This window comes from Leopardus geoffroyi, chromosome A2, assembly GCF_018350155.1.
Source record: "Leopardus geoffroyi isolate Oge1 chromosome A2, O.geoffroyi_Oge1_pat1.0, whole genome shotgun sequence".
Taxonomy (NCBI): domain Eukaryota; kingdom Metazoa; phylum Chordata; class Mammalia; order Carnivora; family Felidae; genus Leopardus; species Leopardus geoffroyi.
This window is the reverse complement of record NC_059331.1, coordinates 107,203,841-107,221,354: the sequence shown is the minus strand read 5'-3', so window position 1 is coordinate 107,221,354 and position 17,514 is coordinate 107,203,841. Positions and strand designations below refer to the sequence as shown.

The window sequence follows — 17,514 nt, the reverse complement described above, 5'->3', positions numbered from 1 at the left end:
GCTACTGACCCAGGAAGGAGAAATCTAGCGAGTCCTTGCAAAAGATTTATACCTCGGGTCAGTTGGTATCATGCTCATTAACAAAACAGTTAAAACTTGTACCAATATTGTAAGGAGTATTCCTTGTAACCCTTTTATTTAAAATGTGCTCTCTTATTTCCCAGATTTCGCCGCCAGCTTTCTGAACCCTGTAATTCTTTTCCTCCTTTGCCAACAATGCCAAGGGAAGGACGTCCTATGTACCAACGGCAGATGTCTGAGCCAAACATCCCCTTCCCCCCTCAAGGCTTTAAGCAGGAATACCACGACCCAGTGTATGAACACAACACCATGGTTGGTGGTGCGGCCAGCCAAAGCTTTCCTCCTCCTCTGATGATTAAACAGGAACCCAGAGACTTTGCATATGATTCAGGTAGGCCCATGCTTTAAGTTACGTTTAAGACATCATTTCACTTGCTTGTCACTTTGGTTAGTGTTGGCATCAACTTGGGCCGCTCATGACCATTTGGTGTGGAATCTTTCTGATTTTATCCCCTCTTTGAATCTTTCTCTCTGTGTGAAGTTGAACCATCAAACCATTGTGGCTTGAGCTCACGGTTGAAATAGTGTCTAGAAATGAAAGCAGTCCAAAGAAAAGTGTAATTTGTAAAATCAGGCATACTCTCAGTCCAAAAGAATAACATTGTAATTCTTTGGATTTGGGGCTTTCTTTCTATTTTGCTGTGGTAGTGTTATCTAATCATGTTGGTTACAGAAAGTAATATTCTTTTGCTTTGGCTCATTTATTGGTTATAACTGTTTTGTCCTTTATTGGTGGTGATACTCCAATAGTCCAGCAGTAAAGATTCTTACATATTAGAAAAGGAAGAGCAAAAATAAAATATCTGAGTTTCAAATTGGTTTATTCATAGAGTTTAGCTTTGGTCTCACTGTGGCAGAAAGGCCCCACAAAGTAACATATCAAGATGGAGAAAGGGGGGCTCCTGAAAGTAAGAAAATATACACTGGTTACAAATATCATCCCAACATGTAACCTTGAGACTTTAGAAGAATTACTTAACTCCTCTCCTTTTCACCCATTATAATCTCAAAATCTGGACGTCTGCTTTTCACACATCTCAGGAATTTTGGAAAAAAAAGTACGAAATAAAAGCTAATGTTATAAGAAGGGCACCATGTTCCTACAAAATATTATTAATGTTATTGTAACTGGTGAATAGATGACTGTGGACTTGGAAATACCTGAAAACCATGTAATTTCCTCTTGATGCAAAGTTATGGATATTCTTTATGAGGAAACTATTGCTTCTCTAGGAATAGCTCTGCTAAGTTTTTCTATTCTACTTGAGGAAAGAAAATTGTCTCTAGTTTGAGTTTTTAGCTTGCATAAAATTACCTGCTTTATTAGGAACTGGTCTCCAAGCTCAGCAAGGGGGAGCCTTATGACTGAGAGTCTCCCTTTGGCCACCGTTCTTCTGTGGGCAAGAGGTCCAAAGGATGAAGAGGAATTGCCTACTCAGAGGCTATGTCTCCACTTGTCGAAAGAGCACGAGCTACCAAGGACACATGAATTCCCAGCCTGATTGGCCCTAAGTCCATTTCCACAGTCTGAGCAGGTCTTTCCCAGTCTCGGCTTTCTGAAGGCAGAATGCGTTGCCCCTGTGTACACTCCCAGGGTCTACGGAAGCGGCTTCGAGGTAGCTCTTTGGGGCAGAATGAGAATGGAGCTTGGATGTGCCCGTGTGCTTGCGTATGAGGCCCCCGTGGTTTACATGGTATATGGAACAGTGTAGGGTGAAGGGATAGGAAAAGAGGAAGAAAGGGGCGTGAGCCAGGGTCTAAAGACTAGAAGCTGGCTCCATACCATCCTTTGCCCATGCTAATCTTAGAGAGTTCTCCAAATTATAGATTTGACTTGGCCTTCCGGTTGTTATGAATGATGTATTTCATTCATTTCAAGGAATGGGAGGAGAAAATGTACTCATTAGCTGTTTGTTAGTTGGTTTACAATTTAAAAAATGTAAACATGTGCCATGAGGGCTTTTATTTGAATGCTTGCCTCTCAGGCCCTGTCATTTGCAGACTACATGTACTTGAAATGCATCATAGGGGTTTCAGTTTAGAATTTTTTGTATTTGTCCATAGTTTGTCCACAATGCATTTTATTATAGGTAAGATTCATTTTTCTCTATAAACTTTAAGTCCTTTTCACTGATGCTATCTTTATTTCCCAAACTGTATTTCAATTTGCTGTACGGTTTTTTTTTTTTAATTTTTTTTCAACATTTATTTATTTTTGGGACAGAGAGAGACAGAGCATGAATGGGGGAGGGGCAGAGAGAGAGGGAGACACAGAATTGGAAACAGGCTCCAGGCTCTGAGCCATCAGCCCAGAGCCCGACGCGGGGCTCGAATTCACGGACCGCGAGATCGTGACCTGGCTGAAGTCGGACGCCCAACCCACTGCACCACCCAGGCGCCCCTGCTGTACAGTTTTTTGAAGTCACCATGATTTTAAGAAACTTTATATGGAAATCATCTAAAACAGTCCAAATAATTTGTTCAAAGGGACTTATAGAGCATAGCATTTAAAGAGCATCCTGTGTGTTCTAGAAATGTTTTCATATGTATAATCATACCAAGATTGACATTGAAACCATTTTTGGGGGGCGCCTGGGTGGCTTAGTCCATTAAGCATCCATCTTTGGCTGAGGTCAAGTGCCTCACGATTTCTGAGTTCGAGCCCCACATCAGGCTCTGTGCTGACAGCTCAGCCTGGAGCCTGCTTTGGATTCTGTGTCTCCCTGTCACTCTGCCCCTCTCCCACTCACGCTCTCTTTCTCTTTCTCTCTTTCAAAAATAAATAAACATTAAAAAAATTATGAAGCCTTTTTTTTGATTCTGTAGTTAACTCCATATATGTATCTTTCCTCATATTTATGTGATAGGTAAAATTATGTATAACATGGTATTTAACGTGTGTAACTTTGCTTGAGGAGATGTGAACCAAGCAAGAAAGACATTTAAATAATTCAGTGAGGTAAAAAATAAACAAAAAAAGTAACCTGGTTTTGTAGGATTTGATTGCATTATTTGTGGGCCATACATACTAGGAACTTCAGAGTCAATCACTGTCCGACCCTCAAAGCACAGATATAGACTAAAAAGCATAGTCCATGTCTTAGCTCAGGCTTCTCTAATAAACTACCATTGACTGGGAAGCTTAAATAACACGTTTCGCACAGTCCTGCAGGCTGGGAAGGCCCAAGATCAAGGTGCCAGCAGATTTAGTTCCTGGGAAGGGCCCTCTTCCTGGCTTGAAGATGGCCACTTTCTCACTACGTCCTTGCGTGGCAGAGAGAGAAAGAGAGTGAATGAGCTCTGATCTCTCTTCCTCTTCTTATGAGGGCACTGATTCCATCATGGGGGTCCCACCCTCATAACTGAATCCAACCCTAATTCTCTCTCAAAGGCCCCATCTCCAAGTATGCTCACAGTGGGCATTAGGGCATCTACAGTGAATTGTGGAGGACATGATAATTCTGTCAGTCATAGTCCAGTATCCAATTTAAATTTTTTTTTTATTTTTTTATTTAAAAAAAATTTTTAATGTATGTTTATTTTTGAGGGGGAGAGAGACAGAAAAGGACAGAAAGAGTGTGAGTGGGGGAGGGGCAGAAAGAGAGGGAGACACAGAATCTGAAGCAGGCTCTGAGGTGTCAGCCCAGAGCCCGACCTGGGGCTCAAACCCACGAACTGTGAGATCATGACCTGAGCTAAAGTCTGGCACTTAACTGTCTGAGCCACTCAGGTGCCCTTCCAATTTAATTTTTTTTTAAATGTTTATTTATTTTTGAGAGGGAGAGAGAGAATACGAATGGAGGAGGGACAGAGAGAGAGAGGGAGACACAGAATCTGAAGCAGGCTCCAGGCTCTGAGCTGTCTGCACAGAGCCCGACGTGGGGCTCGAAATCAAGGATGGTGAGATCCTCATCTGAGCTGAAGTCAGATGTTGAACCAGCTGAGCCATTCAGGCACTCTATCCAATTTTAAAGGTATATGGGGCATGTCTTTTGTGAAGTGTACATTATACCTTGCAAATGACTTGTAGAACACTTGTTTAATATTTGAGAAGCTGTTAGTTTATATTCCTTCCTACCCTCCAAATCCTCTTGCAGATTGCTAAAATTGTACAGCACCTCTGAATGCTAATTTAAGTATTGCCAATAGGATACAGTTCTGTTGTGCTTGAGTAATTAAGTTGTAAAGTTGGAGCTTCTGGTTGCGGTCTAAAAGAACGGTGGTAACGGTATAACCAGGCCTGTGAAAATTAATATGCAGGTATCAAAATATATTTCCCTGGCCACCAAACAGCTGGGATCAAGTTGACACATCTGTATATGTCCTACATTGCAGTCAACAAATATGATCTCCAGATATTTTGTTTCGTTGTCATTACTTCTTTCATCCCTTTTGAGAGCACATTAAATAATCTTTTTATGAAATCTAATGTATTTATCACTGGATCATTGATTTCTTGGTTCACTTACTGATGTTGAACAAATAGGACATTAGGAAATAGTTGATGTGATTTAAAAACAATGCAAAAACGTTTCATAGTTTACTTAGCATCTATGTTCCAAAGGTTTTCCTTTCAGAAGGCCTCCAGAACTCTTTATTGCTTAATTCAATATAACATAAATGTTGTGAAAATAAAAGAAGCTTTGTAAGTGAAAAGGCAGCATGATGATGCTCTAATAAAGCCTGACATTAATTATGACATGGGAAATGGAAGGTCTATTAGTTATAATTATAATTACAGGAATGCAATTTCAACTGCTGAGTATTCAAGCTAAAAAAAAATGCAAAATATTATGTTAGTTGAGTAGAAATTTTTATTTAGGAGAAGAGAAGAAAACCTGAATCAGAAGACACTGAGAAGATTAAAAAAGATGGGTATTTAGGTCCAATTTGGTGAACCAGTGCAGTGTGTGTGATCATTATTATATTATGATATTAAGTTCTCGACAATTACATCTGTTATTGTTTTCTTTCTCTTCTTCTCGAGCTTAATAGTGCTGCACAAAGCAGTACACGGGTTTTTTTGTTAGTTTGACTTCTCCTGAATCCATCGTGGTTTTCCCTTTCTTGCCCTAATGGCTAAGTGACTACATGAAATGGGTTGAATATGCGTTGAGTGCTTCAGTGGAAGTGCCTTATGCCACGCCACATTTTCATAGAATCATAGTCACTTTCCCATTTTCATGTTTGCATGTGAGGTTTCACCGATTCACAATGCTGAACAAGGCAAATATTTTATATATGCATAAGAACATATTTCGTTGGAGTTGTTTGTGTTCGTTGATTGGTTGGTCTTTTGTTTCGTTTTTCTTTCTTTCCTTTTGGTAGATTTTAGGGGTAGTATTTTTAGTGGCGTGGTACTTACATGAAACTGAAGTTTGGCTCAAGAAAACATCAGCACACAGTGTTCATATACTGTGATTAGATAATTTCACTCTGGAAATTAATGTTAAGGGATGAAAGACACAGCAAATGAATGAGAGGGAGAAATGTTAAAAGTATATAGTAGTTGAATGGTAGAGTAAGTTATAACTATCCATAACAGAAATATCATGCAGCCATTTGAAGTCAGTTTTTTTATAAAAAAGTTTAATGAAACGAGATGAGTAAAAAAAAAATAGACGCACCGAATGACTCATGCAAATAAGACCCAATACAGACATACTGTGGCTTAAATTTTTTTAAATTAATTTATCTATTTTGAGAGAGAGAGAGACCGTGTGAGTGGGGGAAGTGCAGAGAAAGGGGGAGATAGAGAATCCCAAGCAGGCTGTGTGCTGCCAGCACAGTGCCAGATGTGAGGTTTGAATTCCTGAAACTTCAAGATGATGACCTGAGCCGAAACCAAGAGTTGGATGCTTAACCAACTGAGCCACCCAGATGCCCCATATATTGTGACTTCATACGCGTGATGATATCCTAAGCAATTTGTTTTGCCTGTGAAGTGCTTTGCATTTTAACAGTGCCTAGGTATTACTTTGCTAATCAGACAGGAAATATGTGTTCTGTTTTAAAATATCAACCCATTTGGAGTTGAAGAAGTATCCAAATTAATCACGTCAGTCCTTTAAGTGGAAAGAATGCTAAGTAAAGGATTATATTATAGTACCACATGCTGCAAACCTACCTGGCTTGCTATTAGTTTGTGTCCAGGACTGCCTTAGAGGTGGGAGCAGAATTAATATGCTATTTAGTGGATTTTTGGTTCATCCCTGCTCAGTGTTTGCAATCCACAATTAGTACTTTGTTCCTTTGCGCTATGGGGTATATTAAAATTTTTAACCTAGGAGTTGACTGAAGGGTAACACATGAATAAGATGTTTTTAGCCCTCAGGGCCTATTCTATTATTCTAATTAGTTTCAAAGATGCCTCCCAGCCCTGTGGTGGAGCAGTTTCATCAAACAGCTGGGGAGGGAGATGGGGCAGAGGAGAACTTTCAGGAACCTGCTCCAATCAGAGATTGGGGGGTACTGCATGCCTTGAGCTTCCGGAGAGGAGGAAGTAGAAGTAGGGGTTAGTGGAGAAAGCTGACATCATGTGCTCCCTGAGGAAAGTGTTTTATATTTTTTAATGGTGTTGTCAACACTACTGGAAATTTGGAAATTGACACGAATAGTTGTTGTGTAGAATTGTAAATTTTTAAAATCATGAAAGTTCTTGGAAATCACCTAGTTCACGTTTTTTCTCCACGCCCTAGTTGTACAGATAACACGCCTGAGGCTCTTCCATGTCAACTTCTCTCCAGGTACACAGATATTTTGTGAAACAGTTGGAAAGCTTACATTTGGAAGAATAAAGTGGGACTATGGGGCGCCTGGGTGGCGCAGTCGGTTAAGCGTCCGACTTCAGCCAGGTCACGATCTCGCGGTCCGTGAGTTCGAGCCCCGCGTCGGGCTCTGGGCTGATGGCTCAGAGCCTGGAGCCTGTTTCCGATTCTGTGTCTCCCTCTCTCTCTGCCCCTCCCCCGTTCATGCTCTGTCTCTCTCTGTCCCAAAAATAAATAAACGTTGGAAAAAAAAAAATTAAAAAAAAAAAAAAAGAATAAAGTGGGACTTTTCCATCCTCCCTTTTTAAATCCATTCTTCACCCAAGCAATCTTTCCAAGTTCCCCTATATCCTTCTTTATCACCCTAGGATTTTGATAAAGGCCCATAGGCAAACCTTTCCATTTAGAGAATGATTTTCTGTGTTTAGCATGTAGAAAAATGATACATAGGCAGAGAATTGATGAAATAAATACTGAAAATATATTCACCTCATATTAAATATGTTAAAACTAAGATTATGTTCAGTTTTCATCTGTCAGAACTGACACATATATCTGGTAGTCATGTATGCCCAAGTTGGCACTTTAGTCAAGAGAGTTAAACATAAATACTCTTGGATTTCTAAAATGGCAAGAGGGGAAGATTTTTCCACTGTCATTGTTATTCTGTGTTTTTGCTGTGTTGGTAGCTAGTCATCTTGGTCAAAGAGTAGGAAAAGGAGTCAAGTAATTCCTACTGCTGCTTCTAGTAAGCCTCGTTTGGGATTCCCCTTGCAGAGTTTATAATAATGTTTTAAGGTGGAAGTTAGAGGTTGAAATCAGAGGATAACAGAGCAAGACAACATAATTATTTTCTGCGGACACATAGAAATATGAGTAGGTAGTGCTTTATGTGTTTGGAGATGATTCTCCATGGCCTCAAACAGTTGGTCAAATTACATAAAACTTCTAAAAAGCAAAAACATAAGAGCAAAATTTAGAAGGCTACAATTACCCAGTAGTATCTCTATACTCTTAGTAGGCTAATTTTGCCACTACAAGAGTATTATCTCAGGAATGTTGTCATCAGGGTTTATTTATTTATTTTGAGAGAGAGAGAGAGGGAGGGCAAGGTCAGAGAGAGAAGGAGAGAGAGAATCCCAACCAGGCTCCACACCGCCAGCACAGAGCCCTTTTTGGGGCTCAAACCCGTGAACCATGAAATCATGCCCTGAGCTGAAATCTAGATTCAGACGCTTAACCAGTTTAGCCCCCCAGGTGCTCCAGGGTTTATCATCCTTTTAAATGATATCTTATTATTTATTTACAAGAGGAGATAATATATTTGAGAAATTGACTTCATGTGTATTTACTAATACATATTCTTCTGTCTTTTCTGAACAATTGAGTTACACATAAGTAAACAACCTAACATATTGCTCAGGAAACACAAGGAATGCAGCGATTACAAAAGGAAACTGTTGAAAAATGCTAATTAAAGTCAGATGTGACAGAGGGAGTAAGGGCTCCTGATAGTTATTTTGAACATCCAGGCTTTCCATTAATTAGTAGGCTTCATCATCTCTAAAATGGAAGGTCCTATGACCAATAATTATAATTTTATATTTTACATATATGAAATATTACACTTGAAAATATTCAACTTAATTTCATCATTTTATTTGCATATCTTGGAACCACTTTAAATAGAAGAATATTGTGTTTTTTTTAATTCAAAGAGTGTTATTTAGGAATTAATAATTCAGTGTATGTTCACTCTTCAGTGATCTTGCCTCTGCTCCATATTTTCTCTGGATGGGAGATTATAGAATTCCTTATTATCTCCCCACCTGGCTATGTCAGGCATTTCAGTTTTGAATCCTAAAACGTGTTGGTAACTTTATTTATTCTCTGCTATTTTATTTACCAGATATTAGAAATCGGGAGATAAATATTAAATGGTCATTACACGATAGTAGATAATCTTTCACAGGTTTAAAGATGAATACTAGGCATTTTTTTTTATGTTTATCCTCATTCTTTCTTTAACGGACATGGTAAAGATTTCATGAGAAATTGTTTAGAGATATATACAGAGATGGTTGACTGCAACTGTTTTCCCATATGGCTTCAGATCACTGGAAGAGAGAAGTGTTTTTTTTTTTTTTTTTTTTTTCCCTCTAGAGGCAAGGACCAAGTTACAGATGGCTGATAAAACCTATTATATGTTTAACAGTATTTGGTATAGGACTGACTCTTCACAAATCATTCCCATAATTGCTCATAAATAGCTTTTTTCTTCTAAAACTTTAGATGTTTTTAAGCATTACCGTCTTTAGTAATTTCTACCGTCTTTAGTAATTTCCAGTGCAGCGATGTTTATGGTTCCATGAACTTTGGCTTTTTGTAACTGATATTTAACACTCCCAAAGGCCAAGACTTGGCCCTATTCCATTAGTAAGCATCATTTGCTTATGGTTACATTTTCTCCTGAAACATGGCAGCTCATTCCCCCCCCCCCCATCCTAACTTTAAAACTATTGCTTCGAGAAATTCAACTGGAGAATCACTTGGGAATTTAAAGGAATGAGCTATTGATCCTTCAGAAAACGTTAGCATTCTATCTGTTTCTCTAACATCCAAAGATAATTTTCTTTTCCTCAGCCACTGATTTGTGGACGAGTAGATCATTTAATCTCTGATTTTTAGGTGCTTCAGTTGTGAAGAGTGACGGTGATGACTTCCTAATTAATTCTGTTATTACAGTAGAGGTCAGGGATTGGCCTCACAACTTGACTTTGCTTTTTATTGCCTAGCATGCATGCCTCAAATGGATTTTCCTCATTCTTCTGAGTTAAAATAGCAAATCACCCAAAACAGTACTCTGGTCCACTGTATTGCTTTTTCTAAGAAATACTTAAATATGCTCTAAATCTACAGTTACAGTAAGTGGCATTGGCTAGTGATTTGATTTGAGAATTGAGACCATGGTCTGGATTTACTCTTTATGCATTAACACAGGTCAGATGGACAGGGACTGCATTTTAAGTCAGTAATGGAAGGCTGAAGGCTGTCTTAAACCAATCATATCAGTTTTACCCATGACTGATTGATCCCCAGGGGCAGAGCCCTGTAAGCATTTGTCTTACATGAATGGACTCTATAGAGCCTGGAGTTTCATTCATAAAATGGAGACTGAAAGGAAACACACACACACACACACACACACACACACACACACACACACACTCTTTGGAATGTCCATTTATACAGAGCTGAAGGGTGTAGTGTTCCATCAGCTGCTGCTTTTGCCAGTTGACTAGAAGTAATGATTAATGCTCATTGGTCCTGCCTGCATGTAACCCAACACTATTTATGGCCTTGCAGTGTTTCTAATGTATAGTGAATGAGAAGACAACATTCTCAAATCTGAAACATAAACAGGAACTGGTGGGTCTGAATTCCATTCAAATATGTCATTTCAGCCACACAGTGTTTGTCTAACTTGGATTTTACAGGCAGGAAAGGGGGAAGGGAGGGATAATCTGCTTGTGAGTTGTACTAGCATCAAAAAAGGGAATTAGAAGAGGGAGGAGAGAGTACTTTCATAGTGTGGGATTTTTAGTGTCTTTCTAAAGAAAACCACCAGGATGCTTAGGCCCAGAACTGCAAGTGGACAAAGTGATCTTACAACTGTTTTTGTATGTGCAACTAAGATTTGAAATTAAATGGTTTAAGGATGCATATTTGGGGGTGTGTGTTTGTGTTTGTGTGGTTCATGAATGTGAACAAGAGGTAAGATAATATTATTTATTTTTTGAAAGTAGCTATTTGAATATCTACTTTTAAGGTTTGACTGTTGTTACAGGGTATTTTCTTTTGCACTTAGAGGATTTCTATTTCTTCAGTGAGTTGAGTATTTCATAGTTTAGAGGAAAAGGGAGGCTTTTTGTTTCTATGAAATACTTTTGCCTAACACATGAGGAATGTAATTGAAACATTTTCAAGGAAGTTTTGTCACCTTAAATAGATGGTTGTTTTTATCATGTGTGTGAGAGAGATTTTTAAGTTAATTGTTTCTAAAACTCTGCAAAATTTTACTAGGAGAGATATTCGAAGATAACTGTGCTCATAAAATTAAACACAACCAAGTGAATATACTATCGTGTAGCATCATAGAAATTAAATAATAGCACAGTATTAAAAAGCAGCCAAGACAAAACTGAGAGAATGACACGCGTGTGATTTCTTTACCATTTTCTGAAATTTAGTATGTTTGAATACTCTATTCTGGTGACCTTTTTTTTCAGTGTGTGGGCCTCCACAGTGCACTGCTTCATCCGCATGTTTTTGTTATTCTTAGCATTCAAAAACAAAACCTCCCACTTTGTATGACACTGGAAATATTATACTGAATTCTGTGCCTGATGACTATTTACTCTCTTTGTCATATCAAGTATGTTTTGTTGCCTCTTTTGTCCTCAGTTTCCTTATTTATAGAACGGGGCAAATAATTCCTCTACCTTCCTGTTTTTGTAAGGATTAGATATGATGATGTTTGTAAAGCTATTAATATATATAGTATTAGGTGTCCAGGCAATAATAGGGGATATCTTTATGATATGATTTTATCTGGACCTCTAGAGATTTCCTAAAAGGCTGCTAGTCCTGAAGTAAGATGCCATTATTATTATTTCTAATATTTACAAATACACTTTTGGGGACCAAAGGATAAGACAAAGTGAGAAAGATATTCTTATGTGAAGACAATCCAATTGTGCAAGACCAACAAGGTACTGAACTATTATGCTGTCTGAGACATAGTGAGCAATCATAGAGAACTTGATACTAGTATTATTCACGTTCGAAGCAAGTAGAGTAAATATCTGAATATTACAGTGATCCAAGGAGAGATGAGAGGGAGAGGACAAAGCCATTCATGATGTGTTTGCTTCAAATCACATAGACTCAAGCAGAGGAACAATTCGGTATCAGAACTCAGCGTTAACACTTTCACCACTTCAGATTTTTTTTTTTTTTTGGTGGCCTCAGTTTAGCAAAGCGCATCTTTTCTTGCATTTTCTTTAAAATTTCTGTTAATTGTCAGAGTACAATAATATCTAATAAACAGAGTTATAATATTTCCTATCACTTCAATTTTATTTTTAACTCTAACTAAATAAAGCCTTCACAGGCTTGTAAGACTTGGAAAATTGTCAGTCTGCTAGATCATATAAGATAATCCTGTTTGAATCTGGTCATTATTTGTGTAGGATACTGTCCCCCCAAAACTTAAATGCTTAGAAGAGAAGTTTGCAGTTTCATAGGTAGGTTGTTCTATATTGTTCTTTCATGTTATGTAGCCTTTATGTTTTAAAAGTATCTGAATGCAGATAAAAGCATTACTTTAAAAAAAATACTTTACATATACTGTGCAAAGCATATAAAGAACAAAGTTCTCCTTCTGTCCTCAGTTCTATCAACAGTAGTCTCTGTATTTCCAGGCTGTGGTGGAAGAGAATATCTCTACAGATTTTATGTTATTAACAGTTTACTCAAAATCCCAATGAAAAAGATCCCATCTAAGTGTGAATGAGGTCATACTAAATTCATCACTGTCTTCCCCAGATTTGAGCCAACTCCAACTTTTTTGCCTTTTTTATATGAGGTTCAGCAACCTAAGATGTTACATCCACGTAGAGCTTTTGTGACTGATGACAAATAGGTCTTATAAAACTTCATTTTTTTTTTTTGCCATCCCACTTGCCTTCTCTCTCAAGTGAATTCAGATGTACTCATCCTGAGTCTTATTTTAGAGTTAATTCTTTTAGATTTGTTCTATCATAGAGAGATCATACGAGTGTAAAAAATTCATTCCTCTTAGCATCCTTTGCAGAAAACTTTATAAAACATAATTTTCTCAATTAGCTACATGAAATCTATTCATAGGGCAAGTAGAAATGCATAGTAAAAGGATGCTAGACTAGGGTATATGTGAATGCATTTGCATTTAAATACATCTTCATAAAGCTCCTGTTATTCCTGCACTCTAGAAAATCTTTGGATTTTAAACACTGTGCCAGGAAATGGGGAGAAACAAACAAAACAGTAAAACATGAAGTTCAAGACAGATAAAACTTTGGCAAGATACCTCATAGTGCTCATCTTTCTTGAAGGAGATTAATGTCTTTAGTTCTTGCAACACCTCTCTATTTCTTTAGGTAATAGTTACATGTGTTTTTGAAAAGCTTGTTTAAACTCCTGTGTATGCCTAGAATGACCCACACATGCACACATAGTTTTCATTCACTAAGTACCTGCTGAGTTCAGATGTATGTCTGCACACATATTTCATCCCTGGACTTTAATGTGCCAGGTTTTCCGCCGTCATCAGTGTTTAACAGACACGTTTAGGTAGACTTGATTTTGTCAAATCTCTTCCCCAAGGAGTTAGTCAAGAGTATAAAAAAAATCCATCTTTTTCCATTGGACACTCATGTGAAAGCAACATCACATTAAAATACATCAAACTTGTTCCTATTTCACAGGGATTTCTTATTTACTGTCAGAGACTTGAGTGCTTAAGTCATCACACTGATGATTGCCACACGAATTTAAGTAAAAACCTCCAGGGAAAGAGAGGCGTTTCTTACTCCTTGCTCAAAGTTTATAGTATCAAGAATTTTCAGGTTTGCGCAGTATTTGATAACAAACAATTTCAGCAAAGTGTATGGATATCTCAGATGGTGTTGGCAAATATTTGTCTCTGATCTGGCCTCATACAGCTCCTAGAAGGTTTAGGCAAACCGTGCCCTGAGGGGATTCTTCCTTTTGTACCCCTGGGCAGCAGTATGCAAATACACAAATCGGAGCAGCGTGTAGCTATGCCATGTGCACAAATTCAAAACTCCACTTTGTGGTCTGGCTTTTGGTAAAGCTCCCCAAATCAGTGCTGTGTTTCCCACTGTGGCTTGGAAATGCAAGAGAGAGAAAAGCCAACTTGTTCGTTTGTTCTTAAGAAACCTGCATATCTTAAAGGCAATTTTAACAGTGTTACTAGAGGTGAACACTAAGAAAATCGGATAGTTTGGGGTCTGTGTTTACTGTTTTTCCTAACTGCCCCTACGTTAACTAGTGCATTAAAAGGACAACTGTGCTTTGCTGCTTTGAATTTTTGTAGCATACTGATCACCCTCCCCCGAGCTCATCTGTGACAAATTACAGCCACTATAGTTTCTGCAAGCTGGCGGGGCCCATACTATGGTCATGTCCTAGTGCTCTTTGATCCATAGGTTTCAAAATAATACAAAATCCTTTGTGTTAAATGAAGTTTACATAATTCAATTTACAGATTAAATTTAAGACTTTTTAAACCAGTCACACAGCAGCAAATATTAGGGCGTAATACTGTAGAAAGTAGCTCAAAAGAGATACCGCCGAATATTTTGAAAATGTAATGGAGCTTCTCACTTCAACCTGAGAAGTCATGAGTTTGTAATGAACTTTAAATCAGTGTATTTTAAATATCATGGGTTTATAGATTTGTGAAGAATATCACTGAATAAGTATACGAATAAGCAACAAATCAATCTTCTCAGGTAACTGTGTTAAGAATAGCCATTTAAGATGCAAAAATAATTTCACTATGTAATCATTTTTAATTTTAAGTGCTGTGGTTCACTCACTTTAAACACTTGTGAGGGTCACTTAAAAATAGTTTCTGTTTTCAATGATAAGCACCATATCCTGAATCCTCGCTGTTGGCACTAAGTGAAATGTTGCACATATGGTCCTCCCAAGAACCCTTTGAAGGGTGTCGCTTATAATTCCCATTTTACAGATGTGGAAGTTGAATGTTTGAGATGTGAAATAACTAGCAAAATGTCGTACTCCCACAAAATCTCAGAACCGAGGTTCAAAACCAGGTCTATTAGAAGACAAGATGCACATTTGTAATCCATGCTGGTCTCCTGAGCCTAAAATTATAATCTATGGACACATAATAGAACAGCACAAATACGCTATCATAGTAACGTTTGTGCATGGGTTAAACTACATTTTATGATCGCTGCTGAATTTTGTAAGCTTTATCCTATGAAAAAACATGAGTGTATACGTATGCAATGCCTCCATTCCCTGCCACAAAACATTTGCCTTTGAAGTCACCGCTTAGCTGCTTTGGATCTTGGTTGAGCATTTAGCAGAAGTTAAAATGTAATGCCAAACTTCATTGGTTGGATTTTTTATTAGATAAGGTAGAAATGAAAGCAGCAGGCAATTTAATTAGCAGTAATTTTTCTGGGCAAGTCATTACTTTGATGAACTTCAGAGCAATGTTTATGGCTCCTAATTAACCATGTTAGTCATTTGATTGAATAATCACTTTGGAAATGTTTCTACAATTTGATTAGAGTCTGACCCACTCTGATAGTCATAAATTAACTGATACCACTTTAGGATAACATGACTTTAGTTACTTTAGGGGAATAAACTCCTCTTAGCTATATTTTTTCAGGCTTCTCTGGACTGTATAAAGGATACTGATTTTAAGGATAGACTGGATTTAAACACTGTTAGGTGGCATCTCAATTTCAAGAGCTAGATGTTAATTTTATTTACTCTGGAGTATAATAAATAGTATTAAGAGTGGGAAAAAACACATGTATATTCTTACATATGTATGTTTCTTTCTAAGCTGCTGTTCCTTGTTTTTCTTAGAACCTCGATCATAAGTTTCGCCTCTGGAACTGTAATGGAGGTCCTGGCTTTAGCCTTATTAGAAATTATTATTTATTATGGGTTTTAAATTAGTATACTTTGAATGTCACAGATTAATAAACAGAATTTATGAAAAATATTACAGAATTAGTACAAGAAATAACAAATCAGCAAGGTCAATAGATACGTGAAAGTTAGTGAAATGATCAAATTCTTTCTTTGATGTCAAATGTCCAAGATCATGCTTGTTTTGTATTATGTTATTTTGTTTTATAAGATGTTCCTTCAACTTTGAATAGTGGGTTTCTTATAAGTACTTGCATTTCCTCTGCTCCTCTCCTTCTTCCCCTCTTGGGAGGAAAGACTACATTTAGTCACACTTATATATAATAGAGTTTAATCTATATGTTTTCCTCTAGCTTCAGAGCCAGCCAGCTGTTTTTACAGCCATACTCCAGCTGGCCAGCAGTCAGGAAAAGTATTTTGTGGCAGGGTGTCAACATTGGTACAACAAAATTCTTACCTCTAAACAGCTGCTGAGCTGATGGCAGAGTCATTAACACTGTCCCTTCTAGGCCCAGCTGCTTCAAGGGTCCTATGCCTGGCAATAAATCAAAATAACGTTAAAAATTAATCTGAAATACCACTGGTTAAAAAGTATGGATAAAATGGATTGCTAACTATTTGGTAACCCAGACGTTCAATCACTCTGCAACCCCATGATAAATGTCCTGATATCAAGAAACAAGATTAATTCTGTCTTTTGTACGGTCAGAATTCTATACTAGATAATGTGTCATGTAAAGAAGGCATGGTATACTAAAATGTTTGATAATGAGTTTTATACTGTTTGCAACTCAAAAGCTGTTGATTTCTACATACTTTTAAATGTTATTGCTCTAATGAATTACTATTGAGATATATTTGACTAGGGGCACCTGTGTGGCTCAGTCACTTAAGCATCTGACTCTTGGTTTCAGCCCAGGTCATGATCTCGGGCTTTGTGAGTTTGAGCCCTGAGTCAGGCTCCATTCTGACAGTGCAGAGCCTGCTTGGGATTCTCTCTCTCTCTCTCTCTCTCTCTCTGTCTCTGTCTCTCTCTCTCTCTCTCTCTGTCTCTGTCTCTCTCTCTCTCAATCTCCATCTGTCTCTCTTGTCTCTCTCCACCCCTCCCTTGCTCATATGCTTTCTCTCTCTCTCTCTGAGTAAATAAAACTTAAAAAAATATTTTTGACTAAAACCACATCAACTTTTTTCTGTGCAAAAATATCTGATATTTTGGTTGACATTAATCACCAGGCAATTTTTGTTTTTTTGTTTTTGTTTTTTTTTAATTGTATATACTTTAAAAATGGAACATTCCAGACTGAGAAAGAATGACCTCTAGGCCAAGTAAATGGTGCTGATGATCTATTATAACATTAAATTCTATGGATGGGTAGTTAAGAAGAGATGAGGGCCTTTAAATCCCACTTCTTTTAAGTGATCTTTAGTACACGTTCAGAAATCACGTACTTACTATGAGTGGTGGAATGGGGGGACACACTCTTAAATAACACATTTGTCATGTGTTTTATAAGTTTATATGTGTTCAGAGTTTCAAAGACCTCAGTATACATACAGAAGATAGAATTAGTTTAGTCACATATATTTATACACTCCTATAGAATCTGTATATGTTATATACAGGCTTTGGTCCAGGTTTGTGGGACCTAAAACATAAACTTTGTGGAATCTTCTGAAAGAAAAAGAAAATGAAATGGCATATACAAAGTTAGGGGCAGGACCTCACGAGGGACTCCTGTAAGTGGAGGATCCTTCCTGAAGCTATAACTTCATTGGCTTCACCAGACATCAACCTTTGATCAAGTGAGTGAACTTCTTTTTTCAGAATCAAAGAACTTGAGCCTGTAGTAGATTGTAGATAACATCTGACCCGACCTTTATTTTATATACACTTGGACACAGA

General features: G+C 37.6%; 1 protein-coding gene across 12 annotated transcripts in view; it reads left to right on the top strand.

Annotated features, from left to right (window-relative positions):
- ETV1 (ETS variant transcription factor 1) overlaps window positions 1–17,514 on the top strand; it is a 92,188-nt gene that overhangs the window by 56,747 nt on the left and 17,927 nt on the right. For all 12 annotated transcript variants that reach the window (XM_045494962.1, XM_045494961.1, XM_045494956.1 and 9 more), the window contains one exon: window positions 165–412. In XM_045494962.1, the coding sequence (XP_045350918.1) occupies window positions 165–412 (248 nt within the window). The remainder of the gene's footprint in view (window positions 1–164; window positions 413–17,514) is intronic.